Here is a 22,279-nt window from a genome sequence, read left to right on the forward strand (position 1 = left end):
ATGGCCAACACCATTTGGAAAAGGAGTCCTGGATATATATATATAGCTCAGTGATAGTGTTTGTCTTGGGTTCAATCTCTAGTAGTCAAAGAGAATAAAAAAGAAGGAAGGAAGGATGGAAGGAAGGAAGGAAGAAGCGAGCACACCAGTCGATGGGAATTGCCAACCAGGAAATAGGATATTCTGATTAGCAAAGGTTTACATAGTAATAGTAACAAAATAATAAATTAATAATTATAAACTATGGTTGTTTTATTTATATTTCTGAGCGTCAAGAGGCCTTTTAAAATTTATTCTGTATGGCTGAAATCCTTTCTAAAACTGTTTCCTAAATACATCATATTGAACGTAATTTAATCAATTTAACCTTTATTTGATGCCTTATAACATAAGGAAATTATTATGGTCATTTTTAGCATGAGAAAATGTACATTCTGAAGAGACAGGCTGTATTCCTAAAGTCGTTAGGAAGTGTGTGTGTTTGTACATTCTGAAGAGACAGGCTGTATTCCTAAAGTCGTTAGGAAGTGTGTGTGTGTGTGTGTGTGTGTGTGTGTGTGTGTGTGTGTGTGTGTGTGTGTGTGTGTGTGTGTGTGTGTGTGTGTGTGTGTGTGTGTGTGTGTGTGTGTGTGTGTGTGTGTGTGTGTGTGTGTTTGCCAGTCCTGGGGCTTGAACTCAGGTGCTGGGCACTATCTCCGAGCTTCTTTTGCTCAAGTCTAGCATTCTACCACTTAAGCCACAGCACCAGTTTATGTGGTACTGAGTAATCAAACCCAGGGCTTCATGCATGCTAGGCAAGCACCCTACCACTAAGCTACATTCCCATCCCTCTTATGGTTTTTTTCAGGTCCTTTATATCTGCTACTTTTAGTTTATCTATGGTTCATAGGGATAGTACTGAATATGTCTGGTCTATTTAGTACTCATTTTACTTAATAAAAATAAAATGATAGTGTTCAGAAAAGAAAGATGGAAAATAAAAAAAGTCAAATGAATAGATACTAAATTAGCCTTGCCACCAGAATTACCAAACTGGAAGAACAAGGTATCTAAAGACAGAAAAAAATGTTTTCAGAAATTTCACCCATAGAAATCGGAGGCTAGGGCTGGGAAGGTGTCTCAGTGGTAGAGCGCTTGCCTTGCATGCATGAGGCCCTGGGTTCAATTTCTCAGCACTACATAAGCAAAAAGAAAAAAGCCGGAAGTGGTGCTGTGGCTCAAGTGGTAGAGTGCTAGCCTTGAGCTGAAGAGCTGAGGGACAGCGTCCAGGCCCAGAGTTCAGGCCCCATGACCGGACCAAAAAAAAACAAAACAAAACAAAAAAAGAAATCGGAGACTAGTAGCCATTCATTCTTAACACTCTATTTTGCTTAGGATCTCAAGACTTTGTCCAACAGCCTCAATAAATGTATAAAGATATCAAGAGGTAAAGGTCGGGAAGAGAACCACAACATCAAACAAGACCGCTGGAAGAGACCCAAGCATCACATGCTGGGCTTTCCTTTTTAATGATAATAATAGTGATACTAAACGTTTATCCCTGCCTGTTTTTCAAACAGCTCCAAATGCTTTGCAGACATCTCTCACTAATCTTTATTAGACCTTGGAAAAAAGCTGTTGTCCCCCCTACCCCGCTCTCAAGAAGCATCACTCCAGAAGGACGCTACCCAAAACCATCAAAAGGGAGATTATTTGCCTCTCTCTACTCTCAATCTCAACTTGTCTCCTAACTCCTACTGTGCTGTCCTGGTGATTGAAATGAGGTATAATATCATGCAAGTGTTGAAAAGATAATAATGGGAACTGTTTGTTTCTGAAATAGTTATAAGCTGTGTGTGTTTAATCATGGAAGGGAACAGGTAAGTAAAGAAAATGAGAAAACCCGTAATTACCTTTATCCCATTACTTAGGTATTTTGGGAAAGATTTCAAATTGGTAAAGTTAGAAAATTTTGAACTCAGATGTTTTATTTTTAGTTTCTGTGTCGGTCATGGAGCTTGAGCTCAGGGCCTGGGCCTTGTCCCTGAGCTTTTTTGTTCAAGACTAACACTTTCCACTTTGAGCCACAGCACCTCTTTTGGTTTTCTGTTGGTTACCTGGAAATAACAATCTCACAGATTTTTTTTGCCCAGCTGGTTTTGCCCCTCAACCCTCAAATCTCAGCCTCCTGAGTAGCTAGGATTTACAGGCATGAGCCAAATCAGACTTTTTTTTATTTTTTTGCCAGTCCTGGGTGTTGAACTCAGGGGCTGGGTGCTGTCCTTCAGCTCTTCAGCTCAAGGCTAGTGCTCTACCACTTGAGCCACAGTACCACTTCCAGCTTTTTCTGATTATGTGGTGCTGAGGAATTGAACCCAGGGCCTCATGAATACAAGGCAAGCACTCTACCACCGAGCCAACTTCCCAGCCCTTTTTTTTTTTTTAAATCCTGCAGAATATTAGTTTTGGGGATGGCTCATGTCCGTGTCACAGATATCTCAGATTAGGAACTGGATCCTTTCAGGATAACTTTCAAGCAGCCTATAAAATCTTATCGGCTGAGCTTCAAAGATCTTGTTGGGAGTAGCATAATGAACTAGATAAATTAGTCACCTTCACAGTCCTGAACTCCTTCCTCTCTAGCCCTTAGAAACATGGCTGCAAGATATGTAGGAAGCTGAAGATTCAGTGTTCTGAGCAGTTGCTTCAGGATAGCAGATATGAATGCTAGTTCCTGTAGTTCTAGGATCCCTCAGACTGATAAGACTTGAAAAGTGGCTACTTTGTGTCAGTGATCACCTCACTGATCATGGAGGAAAGTGAATGGTGCAGAATGGCCACATGTGCAAAGGTTCACGGTGGACAAGTGATTCACCACAGCACGAGCAAGCCAGAACCAGAACCAAGTTCCCACCCCAGAGCTCACATACCATTAGTCATTCTCTAAGCCACTAGCTGTCCTATCTTATGGTAACATCTAATCAGCCTTTTGACTCACAATACTAATAGTTTAGATGGTTATTTTAGGCTACTACCAAATAAGTTAACTGAACAAAAACCAATAATCCTCACTTAGTAATTTTTCCTGACAGTAATTAGGTGAACAGGGAGGAGCTCCAGTTCAATTACTATTAATAATAATGCTTTACATATGCAATTTTCAAAGACAATTCTCATACACTATTTCATTTTAGATAGCCATGCCATTTATTATACTTTATCCATGAGGACATGAGCTTAAGGAGGTTATGCAATTTTTCTGAAGGTTATAAACCTAAGGACCAAAAACCCGTCTACTGAGAGCTCTTTTCACTGTCATGAGCACCCTTTATACCTCATTATCATTATCATATTATATCATTATATGTGGATACTATGCAAAGAGCACCATTTGGGGGGTGATATTATCTTCAATTATTTGATTGGTGATAGAAATTATGTTCTTAGGCCAGAAGGCTTTCGGTTATACATAAAGTCAGAAGATGAAGATAATGAAGTAATTCTGCCCTCAGGGAACCCAAAAAATGTTTTGATTATTCTAGAGGAAAAAAACATTCTCAAGTTGTTTTGTTGCCCCCAAAACAGCTACCTAGTGAAAGAGCCTTCAACTGGGGACCAGCAAGATAATCTTCATTTCTAGAAAAAGAAAGACGTGGGGGAAAATGGTAGTTTGATCTATTTGGGGTAGATCATACTCTCATGCTCATTAGATGCAGAATTGCACAAGACTATTTTCAAATATTAAATTACAAATGATTCATCATCATTAAAAGAGCCTTACAAAAGTTTTGAAAACCTGGTGAACCACAAATTTACATCTGTTCCATTTGATAAACAATAATCATTGAATACCATGCCAAACAAACTACCCAAGAAGTCAATGAGAGAACTAGTTATGTGCTAGACCTCCTGAAATTGGGACATCCAAGGTTTTAGGCATACACCCACTGTTTGGGTGCCAAGTGCTATTACAGTTTCTGAGTCGAGTTTAGCTATAGGAGAAAATCAGATCTTCTGGCAGCATTTACAAGGCAGGTGCAGTCATAAAGAACTTGACTTTTGATTCCATTGTCTCTGCCAGGGCAGGTGGTAGGGTAGAAACATGGAATCCTGCCAGAAAGTCTCCAACTCAAACTTCCCTTTAGAAAACAAAACAATAAAAATGGAAACAAAACGCCAAATCCTGCTCCAGATCCTGAAGACTGACAGTACTTGAAAAACTCAACCATTTTATATAACGATGTTGACTTGGCTGAAGCATACAACTCAAGAGAAATAAGACAATGAAGATGAAGTTGCAGGTTAACTTCTTCCTTTATAACTCTATTGTTTACCTAGATAAACTAAAGGGAACCTCTTATTTCAGTGGATTTTATTCATATATTCCTAGTGTAAAACAACTATAATCTATTTGTGTGGGAGTAACACAGGTAAGTTTTCACTGCTGAGTGGAGTAAAACTAGTAAATCCTGCCTACTTCACAGACTCTGTTCTAGAACAAACTAAAGCATTCAAAGCTTTTGAGAATGGTTAGTTGATTCCATGAGAGAATTTTTCTAAAATTAAAAAGAAATTGTAGCATGTTAGTTCAATATAAGAAAAATAGAAAAGATTGTTTCAATGACAAAGATGTTTTTACTAAGTTTATCTTCAGGGTCAGCCTCTGACTGAGGATATAGGCTCCTGACCACAGGGACACAAGAAGGCCCCGAGGAAGAATGCTCACAAAGTCCTTGTGGGGGCACTGTAGCTACCAGCATTGGAAATGTTGAGCATTTTTGGTGTTCCTGGAATTCTATTTCCAACCACTACTCTGTGGTTGCAATGAAGGGATAGGAAGAGATTGGAAATCTTCTAGAGCAAATATTCCCTTCAGTTCACAACCACAGAGCCAAGATTAAAATAACACAAATGTACTTTGCTCTGGGCATAATTCTGCCTAAACCTGCCCCATCCATTTTTTTTTTCTTTGTTGCTGTTGTTAATATGCTCTAGTAATGAAAGCTGGATATCTACAAATGTGCTCTGAAAAAAGTTGGAAAATTCATGGATTCAGAGAAAGACATTTAGAAAGAAGCTGAAATCTTTAAGAAAAATGTCCAGAATTGTAATAATCAAAATATTAAATGGGTCTTTGTTATTACTTGAGAAATAATTCTCCCCTCCTTTTTTTGTGGCTGGTCCTGGGGCTTGAACTCAAGGCCTGGTCACTGTCCCTGAGCTTTTGTGCTAAAGGCTAATGCTGTACCACTCTGCGCCTGTTAACAGCCACAGCTCCATTTCTGTTTTTTTGGTCATTAACTGGAGATAAAAGGCTTTGAACCAGAATCCTCAGAGCTCAGCCTCCTAAGTAGCTAGGATTACAAGAGTCAGCCACTGGAGCTCAGCTGGAAAATACTTCTTGAAATTACAATATTAATTCTCCTTAGGTGATAAGTGAGTGGTCCATTCAGGCTCCAAAGGGAAGGCCATGATGTCAATATTGAACTTGGTAGCACTTCTTTATGCCTGACTCAATCAGCTAAAATCCAAAAGGTAAGTTCCTCCTTCAGTTACCTGCCAAGACCTGAGTCCGGGCCCTCAGGGTACTGAGGTTTTCCTCAGTGGGAGAAAATGAGATCACCAACACCTCAGCTACAGTAGAGAATGCAGAGAATGTGGCTCCCAACCTTCAGTGAGTGATATCATTAACTGCCCTGGGAGGAACAAGTTCCCAAGAGTTGATGGTTGAAGGTTAGAAAGTTCCTAGGTTATCATTTCATGTTTATCCCATGCCTCTGATATTCCCACATATCAGGCTTTAAAGGGCGGATAATATAGGGGTGCCTCTTCCTGTAAGTATGTACTGCAGCTAAGCATTCACAAGTCCAGAGAAAGTAGCTCAATTCATTTCTTTTTTTTTTTTTTTTTTACTGTAGCACATCCAACCAAGAAAGAATAAAAATTTAGTTATATTAGGCTCTATCCCAACTCTGAGATGAGTTACTTTCTTTGGGGGAACTTTTGCTACTATTGCAAGTCTGCATTCAAAATAAATTCTAGGCACTCCTCACGTAAGCCCCAAGTTGCCTCCAAGCTTTCTTTGATGTCCAACAACCAAGGACAAGGATCTTTGATTATAAAACAATTTCTTTAGTTAGAAGAAAATTCTTTGCAGGGCGTGAACAGCAGGAGAAAGAAAAGGTTTTTCTGAAGTGCAAACTAGTTGGAAACCCCCTGGGGAAAGAATCTGATTCTTCGTCTTTGAGAGGAGCAGGCCTGCCTGTACAAGCTGCCTCTGCTGAAGGCCTCTAAGAAGGCGCTTTTGTGTCTACTGCAGGGCCCTCAGCAACTGCAAGGCGGCCCTTCTCTTTTTTTTTGCAGGCGGAAGTTTTCCAACTCTAGGGATACACAATACAGAAAGTCACGGTTTAATAACAAGGCATAGTTACTAATCAGATGGCCCCATTTCCACCCCTCCCAGATGCTTACACAGAGTGCTCTGCCCCTTAGCTCCACGCATGAACACCTATTCGCCAGCTGCTCTGCAATCTTACTTCGTGTTTAATTATTCAGCTTATCTCTAATAATTCAACTTCACAAAGTATTTTGGGGGTCAGATTCATTCTACTCCTTTTACTACGTGGCTCAGTCTGGTTCTAGGTTATCTTTGACTCTTCCAGGTTTTTCCAAAGGTTAGATTCCCTTAGGTGCTGAAGAAGTCAATATGGTTTTATCACAGGGATAGCCTTCATAAAGGATTTAGAATAAGGGTTCTCAATCAACTGAACAGAATTTAAAATATAAAACTGTAGAGAAAAGATTCCTTTTTTTTTTTTTAATGTGTGTTAACTGGAATATAAAGACAGAATAGGACCAGAAAATGGGGCACAACAGAGTCTGATGCTTTTATTCTGCTATCAAATTGTTGTGGAACCTTAAGTACTCAGTCAGATTTCTTTTTCTATCACCTATCAAACATTTTATCTCAGAGGCTGGGAAGGAGGCTCAGTGGTAGAGTGCTTGCCTCGTATGCATGAGGCCCTGGGTTTGATTCCTCAGCACCACATAAGGAGAAAAAGCCGGAAGTGATGCTGTGGCTCAGTGGTAGAGCGTTAGCCTTACTCTGAAGAGCTGAGGGACAGCGCCCAGGCCCAGAGTTCAGGCCCCACAACCGGCAAAAATAAATAAATAAATACATAAATAAATACATATATATATATATATATCTCAGGTAAAATAAATAGGTAAGTCATGCATATTCCTCTAGTATATTAAGTATATAGAATATAAATTCTGCAAGTTGAGACCAAAAGAGTCTTTCTGTTTGTTTGTTTCCATTTTGTGTTTAAGATTGGTTTTGCTATGTAGCCAAGGCTATTTGTCCTTCTGCCTCAGACTCCTGAGTGCTGGTATTATATATATGTACCACTATGCCTGGCTAACAACAATTTTAGAGATTAGTTACCTCACAAACTACACTGGAACACATGAAAGATTAAATGATTTGTTCTTACTTTTTTATGGTTATAAGCTACCTATGAATTTTCATATTCCCAAAGGGGGCAACAAAATAATTCTCAATAATCTAATGATGATATCTAATGATGTATACATCTACATATACTACAGTTTATGGGTTCTGGACTAGCCAAGAACCTAATGTTGGTCTCACTCATACTAAAGCCAGCACATTTAAAAAGAATGAGAATAGCTTATTTTTGACTAAAACTAACAATTTTTTAAAACCCTTGGTAAGAGAAACAAATTTTGCTAAATACAGATAAGATGCAAATAGTTTTTACCTCCTATATACTGAGTCTTATTATTTACTTATTCCCTGATAAAATTCAGTTTGGAAAAAACCAAATCAAAGCCTGCTGAGATTATTAAAACAAACCTTTTAGTATTACAGAATTCTGCTTAAAAATAAATTTGTGTGTATGCATGCCAATCCTGGGGCCTGAATTTGGGGCCCATGTGCTGTCCCTGAGCTTCTTTTGCTCAAGGCTAGCACTCTACCACTTGAGCCATGGTGCCACTTCCAGCTTTTTCTGTTTATGTGGAACTGAGGAATTGAACCTAGGGCTTCATGAATGTCAGGTAAGCATTCTAACACTAAGCCACATTCTCAGCCCTAAATTTACTAATTTTAACTTTACTATAATTTAACAGGAACTTCTTGCATATTTTAGAAAGTCAGTTTGTATTTTAAAAGAAAGCTGTTTGTGTCCATAATTGGGATTTCTTTTTTTTGTTATTGTTGGTCTTGGGGCTTAAACTCTGGGCCTGGGCGCTGTCCCTCAGCTCTTCAGCTCAAGGCAAGCATTCTACCACTTGAGCCACAGTACCACTTCCTCATACTTGGGTTTTCTAAAGAAAATGCTACAGATAAATAATATTCATACAGAAATATTGCATGGGGAATATTATAACGCATTTAACTGGTAACAGTGACAAGTTAGAGGTTATGAATGCTTGAGGTCATAGCTGTACTCTAGCTAAAAGCTACTTGGGTTATAATTTAATGGCTATTTTTTTCTTCAGTCAGAATTACAATAGGTTTATTTTTAGTTTAGTTAGTTTGTTCTCTTGTGTGTGTGCAGATACTAGGGCTTAAATTTAATTGGAACCTTGAGAGCTTTTCTGCCTAGGGTGGCTCTGAACCACCATCCTTCATGCCTCAGCCTCCTGAGCTGCTATGATTACGGATATGAGTCACTGGCACCCCCACTGAATTACTACAGTCATTCTGAATGACTAATGACTTCAGGGAAAATGAAAATTGGAGTGTTATGCTTTTATGCTTGCGCCTCTAACATACTGCTTTCTGCTATTTAAGTTGTATCTTCTTATCTGGACTAGGCTAAGATAGTGCTCTTCAAATTCCTCCAGTGCCTTGCCACAGCATAGGGTACATACTAGGGAGCCACAGTGTAAAGTACCCAAGGGGAGCCAGCAAGCCACAAATCACTGTGAGGTTCTTAGCTTAGACTTCAAGAGCCTCTGCTGCTTTTAGGCAATGTTCCAGGGCTAACAGGCCACCTGGTGTGCAGTGATTTCTTTTTTTTATGGCAGAATAAATTACATATGAACTATATAAAGCAATACTAAGTTGTGTCAAGGTATTTTTGGTTAGTTCACTTGTTCAGAGGTGAGGAACTTCTGGCCTGTGTGTGATACAGAGCCCATGAGAGAAATCATTTGCTATACGACAGGACAGACATGCACGTTATGTTTCTCCTGTGCTGCTCTCATTGGCTGCCCAGGGCCATCTGCCTGTCTCAATAATTTTGTATGGCCCCTGGATGAGGTTGTTAATATCCAAATGGCCCTTGGCAGAAGTCTCCCCACTCCTGTAATTTAAAGTATGCCTTCTAGTTGACTAGGGATCAAAGAGGAAAGAAATCTTACGGCAGTCTAAAATATCTTTAGGTATGTATATAGAGATAAAGTATCAGAGTGTAGCTCAGGCTGATCTCAAACTCAGCTCATGATCCTGGGATTACAGGTATGTACCACCACACCCAGCCATAATAACTTCTTAGTAGAATCTTCCAGGAAGTCTTTGCTAATATCTGCTTTTTTATTTCTCTTCAATGACCCCAAAATGTTTAAGGTAAAGAAAGTGTGCTAAAAATGGTGGCCAGTAAAATATAGCAGCAGACTGGAAGTTCTGTGACTAGCAAACACTAATACCTGGGTTCATTTCTGTAACAGTAAAATGAAAACACTGTAGTAGGTATTTTTTTCTACCTTAAACTTTGGGGGTTTTTTTGTTGTTGTTTTGCTTTGCTTTGTTTTGTTTTTTTGGTTGGTTGTGGGGTTTGAACTCAGGGCATGTGCACTGTCCCTGGGCCTCTTTGTGCTCAAGGCTAGTGCTCTATCACTTGGACCACAGAGCTACTTCCTACCTTAAACTTTGATGACCATCATTCACAAACGGGATACCCATTCTTCCCATTCTTCCTCTGGCTCAAACTCTATTTTTCTGTGACACACACACACACACACACACACACACACACACACACAAACTGATTAGGATTTAATTCAATTGTAGAGCCGATAAGAGTCCTTCACAAAGTTAGAGAAACTTATATATAAACTAGATAACATATAATAAAACCAGATAATCAATATGAATGTATATAAGGCATAAAAGCAGAACATAAAACCTGGATCATATAGGAGATTTTTTTTTTTTTTTTGTCGGTCGTGGGGCTTGAACTCTGGGCCTGGGCGCTGTCCCTCAGCTCTTCAGCTCAAGGCGAGCGCTCTACCACTTGAGCTACAGCACCACTTCTGGTTTTCTGGTGATTTATTGGAGATAGGAGTCTCACGGTCTCTCCTGCCCGGGCTGGCTTTGAACCGCGATCCTCAGATCTCAGCCTCCTGAGTAGGTAGGATTACAGGCGTGAGCCACCAGCGCCCGGCAGGGTTGGGTTTTTTTTTTGTTGTTTGGGTTTTTTTTTTTTTAACTGTATTTTTTTGTCTTTTCTTTTTTGGTACTGGGGATCGAACCCAGGACGTTGCACTTGCTAGGCAAGCGCTTTGCCACTGAGCTACATCCCAGCCCTAGGAGATTTTTTTGAGTTGGATAATTCACAAGACAATAAAAATAGTTTGGGAAGAAAAAAGGATGGGAATCTGTAATCTTTTTTTTAAGGAAGTAAGATTAAGACATACAACATACCCCTTTGGGGCTGGGAAGGTGGCTCAGTGGTTGAGTGCTTGCCTTGGATGCATGAGGCCTTGGGTTTCGATTCCTCAGCACCACATAAGCAGAAAAAGCCAGAAGTGGCGCTGTGGCTCAAGTGGTAGAGTGCTAGCCTTGAGTTGAAGAGCTGAGGGACAGTGCTCAGGCCCAGAGTTCAGGCCCCACAACCAACAACAAACAAACAAAAATAACACTTTCAGTCTCAGCCAAATTATTCTACAGAAGTAACAACAGTACATGATAATTCAATGTACTATTAAAAATTATGGTTAATTACCATCATAAAAGAAATAGATTATGGAATCAGAATTTCTAAATTATCTAATTCTTAGCTAGAAAAATAATGTGGCTGCAATCTAAACAAAACATTAACTTTTAAAGCATTTTGATCTTTTTGGTGTTCACAAATTGCAAATTAAACACATTCTATGAAAAGTATAACACAAACTAAAAGTAGGGGTATGTAGTATACCTGTTATTTAAAAACAAACAACAATAAGCAAATGCAAGCACTTTCCCCTAGAGCAAATAGAAATTTATTTTTATTTAATTTCTTTAAGATGTAAGATTATCTTCAAGTAGTTGCACAAAGGGACTTCAATTCAACATGTCAGTTTATGACTACAATTCATCTTGAAGAAAGAGAAATGTAAAGGCCCAAGGAATCCTACCCTAGGGAAAGCAATGGACCTGAGAGTGTACAAGATACAGAATGGGAAGTAACTAGAGTTAAAGCTTATTTTCTAGCCTGTGCTTTCAGAATCTGGTAGCCAAGGGCTGGGAAGGTGGCTCAGTGGTAGAGTGCTCGCCTCGCATGCATAAGGCCCTGGGTTCAATTCCTCAGCACCTCATAAGCAGAAAAAGCTGGAAATGGTGCTGTGGCTCAAGTGGTAGAGCACTAGCCTTGAGCTGAAGAGCTGAGGGACAGCGCCCAGGCCCAGAGTTCAGGCCCCACGACTGGCAAAAAAAAAAAAAAAAAAAAGAAAAAAAGAATCTGGTAGCCAAATAGAGCTACAGTTGTTCTACTTATATCAAAATCTATGAGTAGCCGGGTGCCTGTGGCTCATGCCTGTAGTCCTAGCTACTCAGGAGACTGAGATATGAGGATGGTGGTTCAAAGCCAGCCGCGATAGGAAAGTCCATGAGACTCTTATATCCACTACACCACTAGAAAACCGGAAGTGGAGCTGTGGCTCAAGTAGTAGAGCGCTCACCTTGAGCTGAAGAGCTCAGGCCCAGAGTTTAAGCCTCATGACTGACAAAAAACAAACACAAAAAATACCCTCATACTGAAGAATTGTGAACATTCTAAATTGTAAGCATTTCTAAAATTTAAGCACAGTTTCATGTAATATTTAAAGAGAAAATCCCTTTACTACACATAAACAAATCTTGGTCAGACATGAAATTTTACATGTAAGGTCAAGCCATTTTCTCATAATTGTACCAATTTTTTTTGTCTACTTGACTTAAAATAACACATTAAAATGCCTCTAAAATTAAGTAAACGTAATTAGCAACTAGAGGGTAAATTAGTTTTGAGAACTAAGTTCATTTCCTCAAACAAGAAGAATTATTTTAGGATAGTAGCTCTTAATCTGGAGGCCTTAGACCTTTAGATGTTCAGGCTTTCTCAATTCATTGAGACTTTGTGCAAATTTGTTCATGTCAAGTATATATGGGTATTTTGTATATATGATCAATAACTTTTATAATATTCTCAAAGAGACCTAGATGTATACACAAAAAAGATGGAAAAATACTGCTTTAGAGTATCAAAACTAGAACTTAAAAACCACAGGTTTAAGAAGAAGGTATATTTGATAATGTTTTATGATCACAGGTTTAAAGTTAGCACCCCAATAATCTTTCTTGGAAAAACAGAATTTATTCTTATAAAGCAAGGGTTGAGCTACACAATAAATATGGTGAAGAGCCTAGAGAGGTACTTACCTAACATGCTCAAGGACCTGGGCTCCATCTTCAAAATAAATATAAACAAAGTAATGAATGTTGTGTAAAGTAATAACTCAAAGATATTCAGTGGGGTATGGCTTAGGAAATAGAGCACTGGCCAAGTAAGCCTGAGGCACTGAGTTCAATCTCCAGATGAATAAAAAGCGAAGTAGGAGGAGGGGATACATCATAATGTTCAATGCATAGCCTATGAAATTAAGAAAATTGAGGGGAGAGGTTGGGTTGGGAGGGATGGGGAGAATACTGAAAGAGGATCAAGATTTTGATATGGATCAAGATTAATTAACTGATTAACTGGTTAATCAAATGGTAACTCCTTTATGCAACTACTTACAGAAAATAAAAATATAATTTTTTTAAAAAGACAAAGCTCACACATATTCTACACAGCCATGTTTATGATTAGTAAGTCGGGGGGGCGGGTAAAGGACTATTACATGGTAAATATATCTCCAAACACTCAAAATAATGGGCCTTAAACTTAAAAATGTCATGAGACAAATGAATGTTTCATCCTAAATTAGTTCCCAGCTACCAGAGCTACTCAATTCCATAATAATCTCTTTTTTTTGGGGGGGGTCAGTTGTGGGGCTTGAACTCTGGACTTGGGCACTGTCCCTCAGCTCTTCAGCGCAAGGTGAGCACTCTACCACTTGAGCCACAAGCCACTTCCAATTTTCTGGTGGTTAATTGGAGATAAGAGTTTCACAGACTTTCCTGCCCCCGCTGGCTTTGAACCACGATCCTCAGATCTCAGCCTCCTGAGTAACTAGGATTACAGGCGTGAGCCACTGGGGTCCAGCTCCATAATAATCTTATATTCACTCAACAAATATTTACTGGCTACCTGCTGTGTCAATATACTAGGACACTATTTTCTGGGATATAGGTTTGAATGAAAATGGCAAAAAAATATAAAAACAAACAAAAAAAACCCCACAAAAAAACAAACAACCACCAACAACAACCTTGTTTTCACACAGCTCCTATCAGTAGTCTGACAGGAGACAGACAACTAAAAAAATAAAACATTATAGCATACCACATGCCTATAATTTTGCAAAGAAAAATAAAGCAGGGAAGGGGAACATAATCCCTCAGGGAATAGGAAGAGGTCTTCAAAACAGGATAGCCACTTTAAGATCAAGGCCTCTTTAAAAGAACAAGGTATATTTAACACCAAGGGTTGACCAAGAGGAGAAAATATCTCAGCTGTGAGTGATTAAGGCTGTGAGACTAGCAAGTAGAGCAGCCCTGAGGTGGGAGTGTGGCTGGTCTAACTAAAAGACAGCCAGGAAGCCTTTGTAGCGGAAGTCAAATGGGGAGAGGAGGAAATAGGTGGAGATGCAGGGTCTGATCAAGTCTTTACAGATCACCTGGTAAAGACTAGATTTTACTCTAACAATTCTCAAAAGAACAATGAATACAGGTCACAGCATTAACTCATAGAATATAAAGTTGGCAAACTGCTTCATTAATAGTTTTTTTTGTCTGAATTATCACATTAAGCAAAGTAAGTTAAAATAGAAGATGTCTCAACCATGGACAATATGTCAAATTTTTAGGATTATTACACATTACAATTAACTCCTGAGAAATCTACATTCTTAGATACCCCCCCCTTTTTTTTTGTCAGTCCTGGGGCTTGAACTCATGGCCTGGGCACTGTCCCTGAGCTTCTTTTGCTCAAGACTAGCACTCTACCACTTGAGTCACAGCACCACTTCTGGCCTTTTCTGTTTATGTGGTACTGAGGAATCCAACCCAGGGCTTCATGAATGCTAGGCAAGCACTCTACGACTAAGCCACATTCCCAGCCCCTCATGGATACCTTTTAAAAATTAATTACTCTTGGAGCTTGGAAGTTGGCTCAGTGGTAGAGCGCTTGCCTTGCATGCCTGAGGCCCTGGGTTTGATTCCTCAGCACCACATAAGCAAAAAGAAAAAAGCCGGAAGTGGCACTGTGTCTCAAGTGGTAGGGCACTAGCCTTAAGGTGAAGAGCTGAGGGACAGTGCTCAGGCCCAGAGTTCAGGCCCCACAACTGGACCCCCCAAAAAAATTAATTACTCTTTTATCTCTTGAAAAGAGATCGGGCTGGGCATTGGTGGCTCATGCCTATAATCCTAGCTATTCAGGAAGCTGAGATCTGAAGATTAGCGTTTGAATCCAACATGAGCAGAAAAGTCAGTGAGACTCTTATCTCCAATAAACTTCTTAGAAAGAGCCAGAAGTGGCATTATGGTCAAGTGGTAGAGCACTAGTCTTGAGCAGGAAGAGGCTCAAGGACAGAACCCACGCCCTGAGTTCAAACCCCAAGACTGGCAACAAAACAAAACATCCCCCCCTCCAAAACTGAAAAGCAGAGTGGGTCTGAACTTTTGGTCTTATTTTCTCACTCCCAAGTACATTTTCTATAACATTGAATAAATATTACCTGTTCCTATCTGGCAGATGTTTGTGATTCATTTTAAGCTCCTTGGCAGAAAATTGTTACATAAACTTAATGGAATATCATTCTCCATTCCGCTCTAACTGTACCTTGCTACCAGTTCTGGATCCCAACATTTATAATAATAATACATTGCTCATTTACAACATTTTTCTTTCCTCTGTACTTACAGTTGAAGGGATGAAAAAAAAAGGCACAAAGGAGTTCCAATAAAGTATTTTCAGAGTACAAAGTTGTTTTCATTAGCCATGAGCTCTAGGGATATCTTAAATAGTGTTTAAATAATTATAACTAAGTTTTAGATAAACTTATTATATACAGGTGCATGCATGTGCACACACATTTGACTACCAAACCAAGAAATAACTACCCCCAGAGTATGATAAATGAACACTCAATAATGAGGGCAATAGTCTAATGAGGAACACCTCATTCATTACTTCCTATTAAACCAAAGGGATTTTCAAATATGAACTTAAATTTGTTGGATTTTTACATGAAGTACAGAACTATTATATGAACAAATTTATTTAATAGGTCCCTCGAAAAAGGCATGCCTTGTTCTTTTCCAGATGCCAGTCTTCTTTTTCTTTTTCTGATCAGTCATGGGGCTGAACTCTGGGTCTGGGCACTATCCCTCATCTGTTCAGCTCAAGGCTAGCACTCTACCACTTGAGCCGCAGCACCACTTCTGGCTTTTTCTGCTTATGTGGTGCTTGAGGAATCAAACCCAGGGCCTCATGCATGCAAGGCAAGCACTCTACTACTGAGCCACCTTCCCAACCCTCAGATGCCCATCTTCTAAGAACAAAGTCAAATCTAGAAGGCACTGAACAGGGATGAGAGGAAGCAAACACCTAAAAATGTCTGGGCACACATTGTGTTTGATGGTATATTTCTGATGCCTGACAGCTTTCTAAAGTCAATTACTAATTAACTGGATTTTCTGCACCTTTACTAATATAAATAGTAAAGAGCTGACTTGATCATGAATATTTACTCTGTACTTATTTTTAGAGGTGGTTGCAAAGCAAAAGTCACAAAATCTATTATTTTCAATCTTCATCCAAAGATCTCTAATTTGAGCAATGGCAATTAAATGCATGTGATTTCTAAGTACATTATTTCAAGTTCCTGAATTAGAAGTTATCATAAACTGTTTTTAAATGAGGAGAAAGGTACTGACATGGAGATACTGAATAAATAAAACATTCTGATTTATTCATGTCTTTGCAAATCAAACACAAATGAGAAAAAATAGAATATTATATATTCTGTCAGATAAACCTCAGGCAAGGCTATTTACCACTTTTATTCATTTCTACTTTGGAAAAAAATGAATTACACGAAGCCTGCTCTGGTGTTCTAGTCATCTGTAGCAATCTCAGCTGTATAAAATTTAGAACCAGAAAACCATTCTCTTGCCACTTACTTGTTATTACTACTTATAACCATGGCAGATATTTAACATTTAAGTCTTCACTTTCCTTATACGTTAAATGTGAAAATTCAAAGTACTGAACTTTTTCTCATAAAATTATTTGAAGAATTAAATAAGCTAATACCATATAAAGGGCATAACACCGCTTTGATAATTATTATATTTAGATCTCTGAATTCACAGACCAAGAATCTATAGCTAAAAAGCTAAAAGCTATTTTGTCCCAAATCACACAATCATCTAATGGCAGGATCAGAATTAAAAGTGAAGTTCCTGGGATTCTAATATAGGTGGGTTTTTTTTTTTCAAGTATAAATAGTTGTCTCTCTGATGCTAGCCAAAAACTTTAGTTGTAAAGTTACAGGTCATGCCTACAAATACTGTAAAAATTCAAAGACAGGATAACTATGTGTTGACTAATAGGTAAAATTAGGAGGCAAGCAGAGACATTGTGCAAAGGAAAATTTGTCCAGAGGTGTACACTGTTAGTGGCCAAATTTGAAACTACCCTCCCATTGTATGAAGCCTCAGGGCAGTACACTCTAATCCTGATCATAACTTTATTCTAAAGTCTAAGAAAATCCAGGACTATCAGCTGAGCAGGAAAAATATGATAGTTAAGGAATTGGTGACCTCTCTTGTGTTGCAGTAAGGTCCTCTTACTGTTCTGAGCTGAGAAGATGATTAACTTTGGGTTTTCCTTTCTAAATAATATTTATGAATAAGAAAAATATAAATGTAATCATTTATAAATGGCAGCAATATTACTAGATAATAGTAACAGGAATCAAAGAGATAATAAACCAGACAACTGAAAATGAATAAATAAAAGAGAAAAACAAATCAGAAAACTGGAAAGTCGATAATAAACAGCACATTTCTTTGTCTGCAATAGTATAAAATTGGAAGCAAAGAATATAGTCAAATGAAAATAAAAATACTAAGAAGTTGGAATCTCTATCATGTAGTCTTTGTAAGTCACCACACCAAGTAATTAGGAGATCTAGAAAGTTTCCTTGCCTGTTTTTCTAATAGCTAATAAAAGAAATACTGCCAGCTGCCAGTAGCTCATGCCTATAATTCTAGCTACTCAGGAAGCTGAGATCCAAGGATCACAGTTCAAAACCAACCTGAGCAAAAAAGTCTGTGAGACTCATATCTCCAATTAACCACCCAAAAAAAGTCAGGAGTGAAGTTGTGGCTCAAGTGATAATAGTGCCAGCTTGAACAAACAGCTTAGGGAAAGAAAGAGAGAGAAGGGGGAAGGGAGGGAGGAAGGAAGGGAGGGTAGGCAGATCAGAATACCAGTAAGAGTTTATCCTAAAAATACAGAGGTAGAAGAAGATTAGAGAAAAAGCAAGGTTTTTGCAAATAGGAGAAATATAAGAATTAGACATATTAAAGGTATTACAAACCTGTACCTGGGTTTGAAATGAGATGGTAATACAGAGAGACAATCTCAGGCAGAATAGAAACTAACATAATTTAGTTGATTCTAAGATGGGAAATTTTGCAATATGAAAGAGAGGACTTGGAGAAATAGAAAATATATAGTGAAGAAATTCCCTCTTTTGATTCAACTTTCTTCTAGTACAGAGAAACTTTCTTCTAGAACATAACAGTTTAAAATTATAGGGAGGGAAAGAGGAAGGAAGAGAGAATACAGAAAGAATGGGGAGAATTAGCAATTACTACTGGGAAAAAGAACTCCTAAGCACAATGAGGAACAAGAAGGAAGACAAAAATTCATCATTGCTTGGTTTTCAATGCTCTTTGGTATATAGCCATCAGACAAAGGTGAGATAAACAAAATAAATTATCTTATAAGTAATACTATGATCTATTTTATTCTTAAACAAATTGGAAGCACACTGTTAAAGGGGATATTTCCATTTGTCTAAGGAAAGTTAAAAGTCTAATACAAACAAAAATGCAGTTAATAGGGTCCTTATAAAATTGCATGTTCCCTGAATTAACTGAACAAAATGTAAAGGTATGCATGGGAACTTCTATGAGAAGTTAAGAAAAAAATACAACAGGCTGTTATTATTTTTAAATCATTGTTTTCATATCTCTAATTTTTTTTTTTTGTCCGTTGTGGAGCTCGAACTCTGGGCCTGTGCACCGTCCCTGAGCTCTTCAGCTCAAGGTTAGTGCTCTACTACTTGAGCCACAGTGCCACTTCTGGCTTTATCTATTTATGTGGTGCCAAGGAATTGAACCCAGGGCCTCATGCATGCGAGGCAAGCAGTACACCACTGAGCCACCTTCCCAGTCCCATATCTTTACAGGCAGCTAGAATAGTTCATCAATAGAAGGATACATAAAACTATCCAACTTCCTGGGTGAAAATAGCAGGTTACTTTTAAATTTGTGACATCAGGGTATACTATCTACCAAGCACGATAAAGTGCTGCAAAGCACAAACATAGGAGCTATAAACAGAATTTCAGTTACCTAGAAGGTTTAGTGAACAAACCCAGTTGTAGGGCAATCTGATAAGGAACAAACAGCATAGGTTCTAGATGTGTAACCCACATGTCCTTAATGCACTGAAGTTCTTTGAAAGAGTTAATCAAATGGATTAAAAAAAAGACATATCACTTAAGGGAGTTTTTATTTTTTAAAAATAAAGTTTCTCAATTGAGAAAATTGAGTGACTGTTGTGGCTTAAAAACTGATTAATAGACCATAAGCCAGAACTGTTACTGACATATCCAGAGACTGATACTAGGCTAGTATAAAAATTTATTAATGACCCATAAGAAGCATGTATGGACAGAAGATAAAGTTGTCTGTGATGTAAACTGTCCACTATAAAATCTGAAAGTCCTTGCTAAGATACAGTGAAATTCTCTTTGCAAAGTAAAAAACAAAAAACAAAAACTTGAAAACATACTGATAGGTTCAAAGTTAATAGTTAAAAAAAGATTAGCAAGGTTTGTCAGAATGAAAAAAGGTAGAATAAGAGAAGATATAATAAAGAATGATAAAATAATAGATTGCAAAAACATCATTCTTCAAGAGTAAATGGTCCTCATTTACCTTTTCCTTTATGAAAATAAACTTTATGTACAGCTTTATGATAACAGAAGACAACAAATGTAAAAGGGGAAACTATATTATGGAGCATCTAATTAACTCATTGAACATGCTATCACAGGATATAAAGCACAAAGTTTGGTGTGCCTATCAAAGACTTCAGAAATACCAAAATAAGACTTTTGATAAAGTTACTTAAGCTGCAAATTAATGGAGCACACACCTCATGCTTCAAGGCATTAAGGAAGTGAGGTCAGGAAACACCTTTTCCTTCCAATTGCTATGTTCAAAATGATATAAGACTTCAACTTTTCAGGATTTGTAATTCCATCTTAAAGTCCAAATTGAATGATAGATTTTTTTTATCCAAAAAAATACCATTTTAAAAAATATATACTCCCATTTTTAGTCTAAGTAGAAGAGCCTTCAACTTTACCCATTATACCAATTATCCCAGCTTTAAAATACTACCAAAGAAGTATAACCCATATACTAAAAAGCTCGTGTTAGAAAAAGAATTGTATAATGTGTTTCATTTTTGTACCTTTAAGTAGACATATTAAATTTATACAACATTTTGGTTCTATTATAGCATACAAAAATTTGAGTTTGGTGCTGACCTCTATCTCGTTTAAGAACATTTTAACCTGTGCCCAAGAGTTATATACAAGAAGTATAGTTTTATAAAGTGAACTTTAATAAATAAGCAACATCACTTTACAGATAGACACAGCAGAAAAATACAACCTTTAAGGTCTTGTCTTACCATACCATACCATAGGGAATAAGAAATTGGTCTAAGAAAGATTTGTGGCCCCAGTTAATTCTTCAATTCAATACAAAGAATAGACTGTGAATGAGATATAGGCAAAAATCCAGGCTGGAAAGTCTAAAATACTATATCTGAAAAACCTTATAGGTCAACAAAATAGCAGATGTGAAATTAACTTTTTGGAAATAATAAAACTTTCAAAAAATTTAAAAGGGGTCACCAAAGTGACCAGGAGGTAGGTAGGTTTTCACCTTGTGTCCATTTTGTAATCTAGTCCTCTCCATTTTGGACTTAGCAATAAAGTGCCACACGTGGTATAAAGCCAGCCATAGTATTTCAGTTGGACTAAATTTTAGACGTGACACCATAATCAAATATGCTCCAAGAACATTTCAGAATTTTGGGGTATTGTTAACCATTAAAAATAACCTACTTAGTGTTCATTTAAAAAATTAATGGGATATAAACTATAATCCTCAAGTCAATTAAATATTAACTGTACTTTTCATCTATCACAAAATAGTGCCCAAAATATATCACCTGTAAAGAAATCTTTTATTGCATATACTCCCCAAAATAAGCATATGATCTTTTAAAATTGAGGATTTATACATTTCTTGAGTATAAAATAAGAACTTTCTTTGGAATGTCAACAAGGCGATATCCTTAAAAGACTAACAAGTAGCAGCAGAAGCCCTCGTATGGCAATTGGTTTGGGAAACAAAAGAAGAAAAGCATAATTCAAACAGATGGGAAGTGAAATGTAATGAAGGTGTACTTGCCTGCATTAATTTTCCTTCTGCTGGAGTTACTTCTGCAACACCAGCAAACACACCTTCCAGCGTGAGATTCAGTTTTCCTGTGGGGTCCATTTTCAAGGGGATCACCCTGATAATAGCCTTCTGCTCTGCTGATCGTTCAGACTCCACAGCTGCTGCCAATACTAGTCCTGTGTGTCCAAAGCCTGCCTGCAGGGTAGCCATCAGCAGCCAGGGCCAGAGGGCAGCCAGCTGCAGCTGGTGGCCACCACTCATGCTACCAGCTGCAGCAATGCACTTCGGCCATACATACTGCTTCCACTAGCTAATGCCAAATGCAGGTTCTCACATCCAGACAAATGGAAGACAAGAGAACTTATTCTTCAATTTCACAAAGCCAAGTCAGAGTTTTGGTCCTTCCTTTTTCTAAAGTATATTCCCAAGAAGAGGTGGCATTCCTGATTGGGCAGCGAAGAGGGTTTTTTGGCCCACCTCGGATTCAGGGATGGCCTTTCCTCCCATCTTCTCTCTGACTAGCAAAGGTATCACAACTTCTTGAAATTTCCAACTTTGCTTGAGATTGAATGTGAATTTTTAGTACGTCAGATTACTTGCTGTTGGTCGTCCATATGCATCAAGCTGTGGAGGAACTAAACCCAATGTTGATGAACAAAAAAAACAAGGCAAAGTAAACAGCTACATAATGCATCAAAGGTGAGTGAAGAACTCCAGTTCAGAAAACGGAAGAGATGGCCCTTTATAAGGCTCAAAAGTTGTCAATTGTGATTAAAAACCACGAGATGGAATAATGTAAAAAAAGTTTAGGACTAACCTGGAGAGATGTCCAAAGATGCTTTAGCACATATTCAGAAAAGTTTCCACATTAAATTGTATTTCAGCATAAGCCAAAGTACATATAAGCCTATTAAATTTATATTTTTTTCATGAACTTTGACATACTCTAATTTTTCAGTGTTTTACCTAAAGTTGCCTGTAAATTAGGTACAAATTTGTATTCCTTCATATACTAAGGATAAACCCAAGTACCACCACCTTTTCCAACTATTGTAATAGTTGAAAAAGTTATCTTTCCAATTATTTTTTGAGTCAAAATTCATATTTCTATCTCCATTTTCCTATTTTAAGATTACAGATCTTATT

General features: G+C 37.9%; 1 protein-coding gene across 2 annotated transcripts in view; it reads right to left on the reverse strand.

Moving 5' to 3' along the window:
• Rnf43 (ring finger protein 43) overlaps window positions 1-22,279 on the reverse strand; it is a 78,737-nt gene that overhangs the window by 55,423 nt on the left and 1,035 nt on the right. Inside the window, exon 2 of one of the 2 annotated variants that reach the window (XM_070027003.1) lies at window positions 21,143-21,757. In XM_070027003.1, the coding sequence (XP_069883104.1) occupies window positions 21,143-21,394 (252 nt within the window). In that variant the 5' untranslated portion in view covers window positions 21,395-21,757. Of the gene's footprint in view, window positions 1-21,142; window positions 21,769-22,279 lie in introns of both variants that reach the window. The other variant, XM_070027002.1, reaches the window with a different exon arrangement.

This window comes from Dipodomys merriami, unplaced genomic scaffold (assembly GCF_024711535.1).
Source record: "Dipodomys merriami isolate MVZ:Mamm:240054 unplaced genomic scaffold, mDipMer1.0.p SCAF_19, whole genome shotgun sequence".
Taxonomy (NCBI): domain Eukaryota; kingdom Metazoa; phylum Chordata; class Mammalia; order Rodentia; family Heteromyidae; genus Dipodomys; species Dipodomys merriami.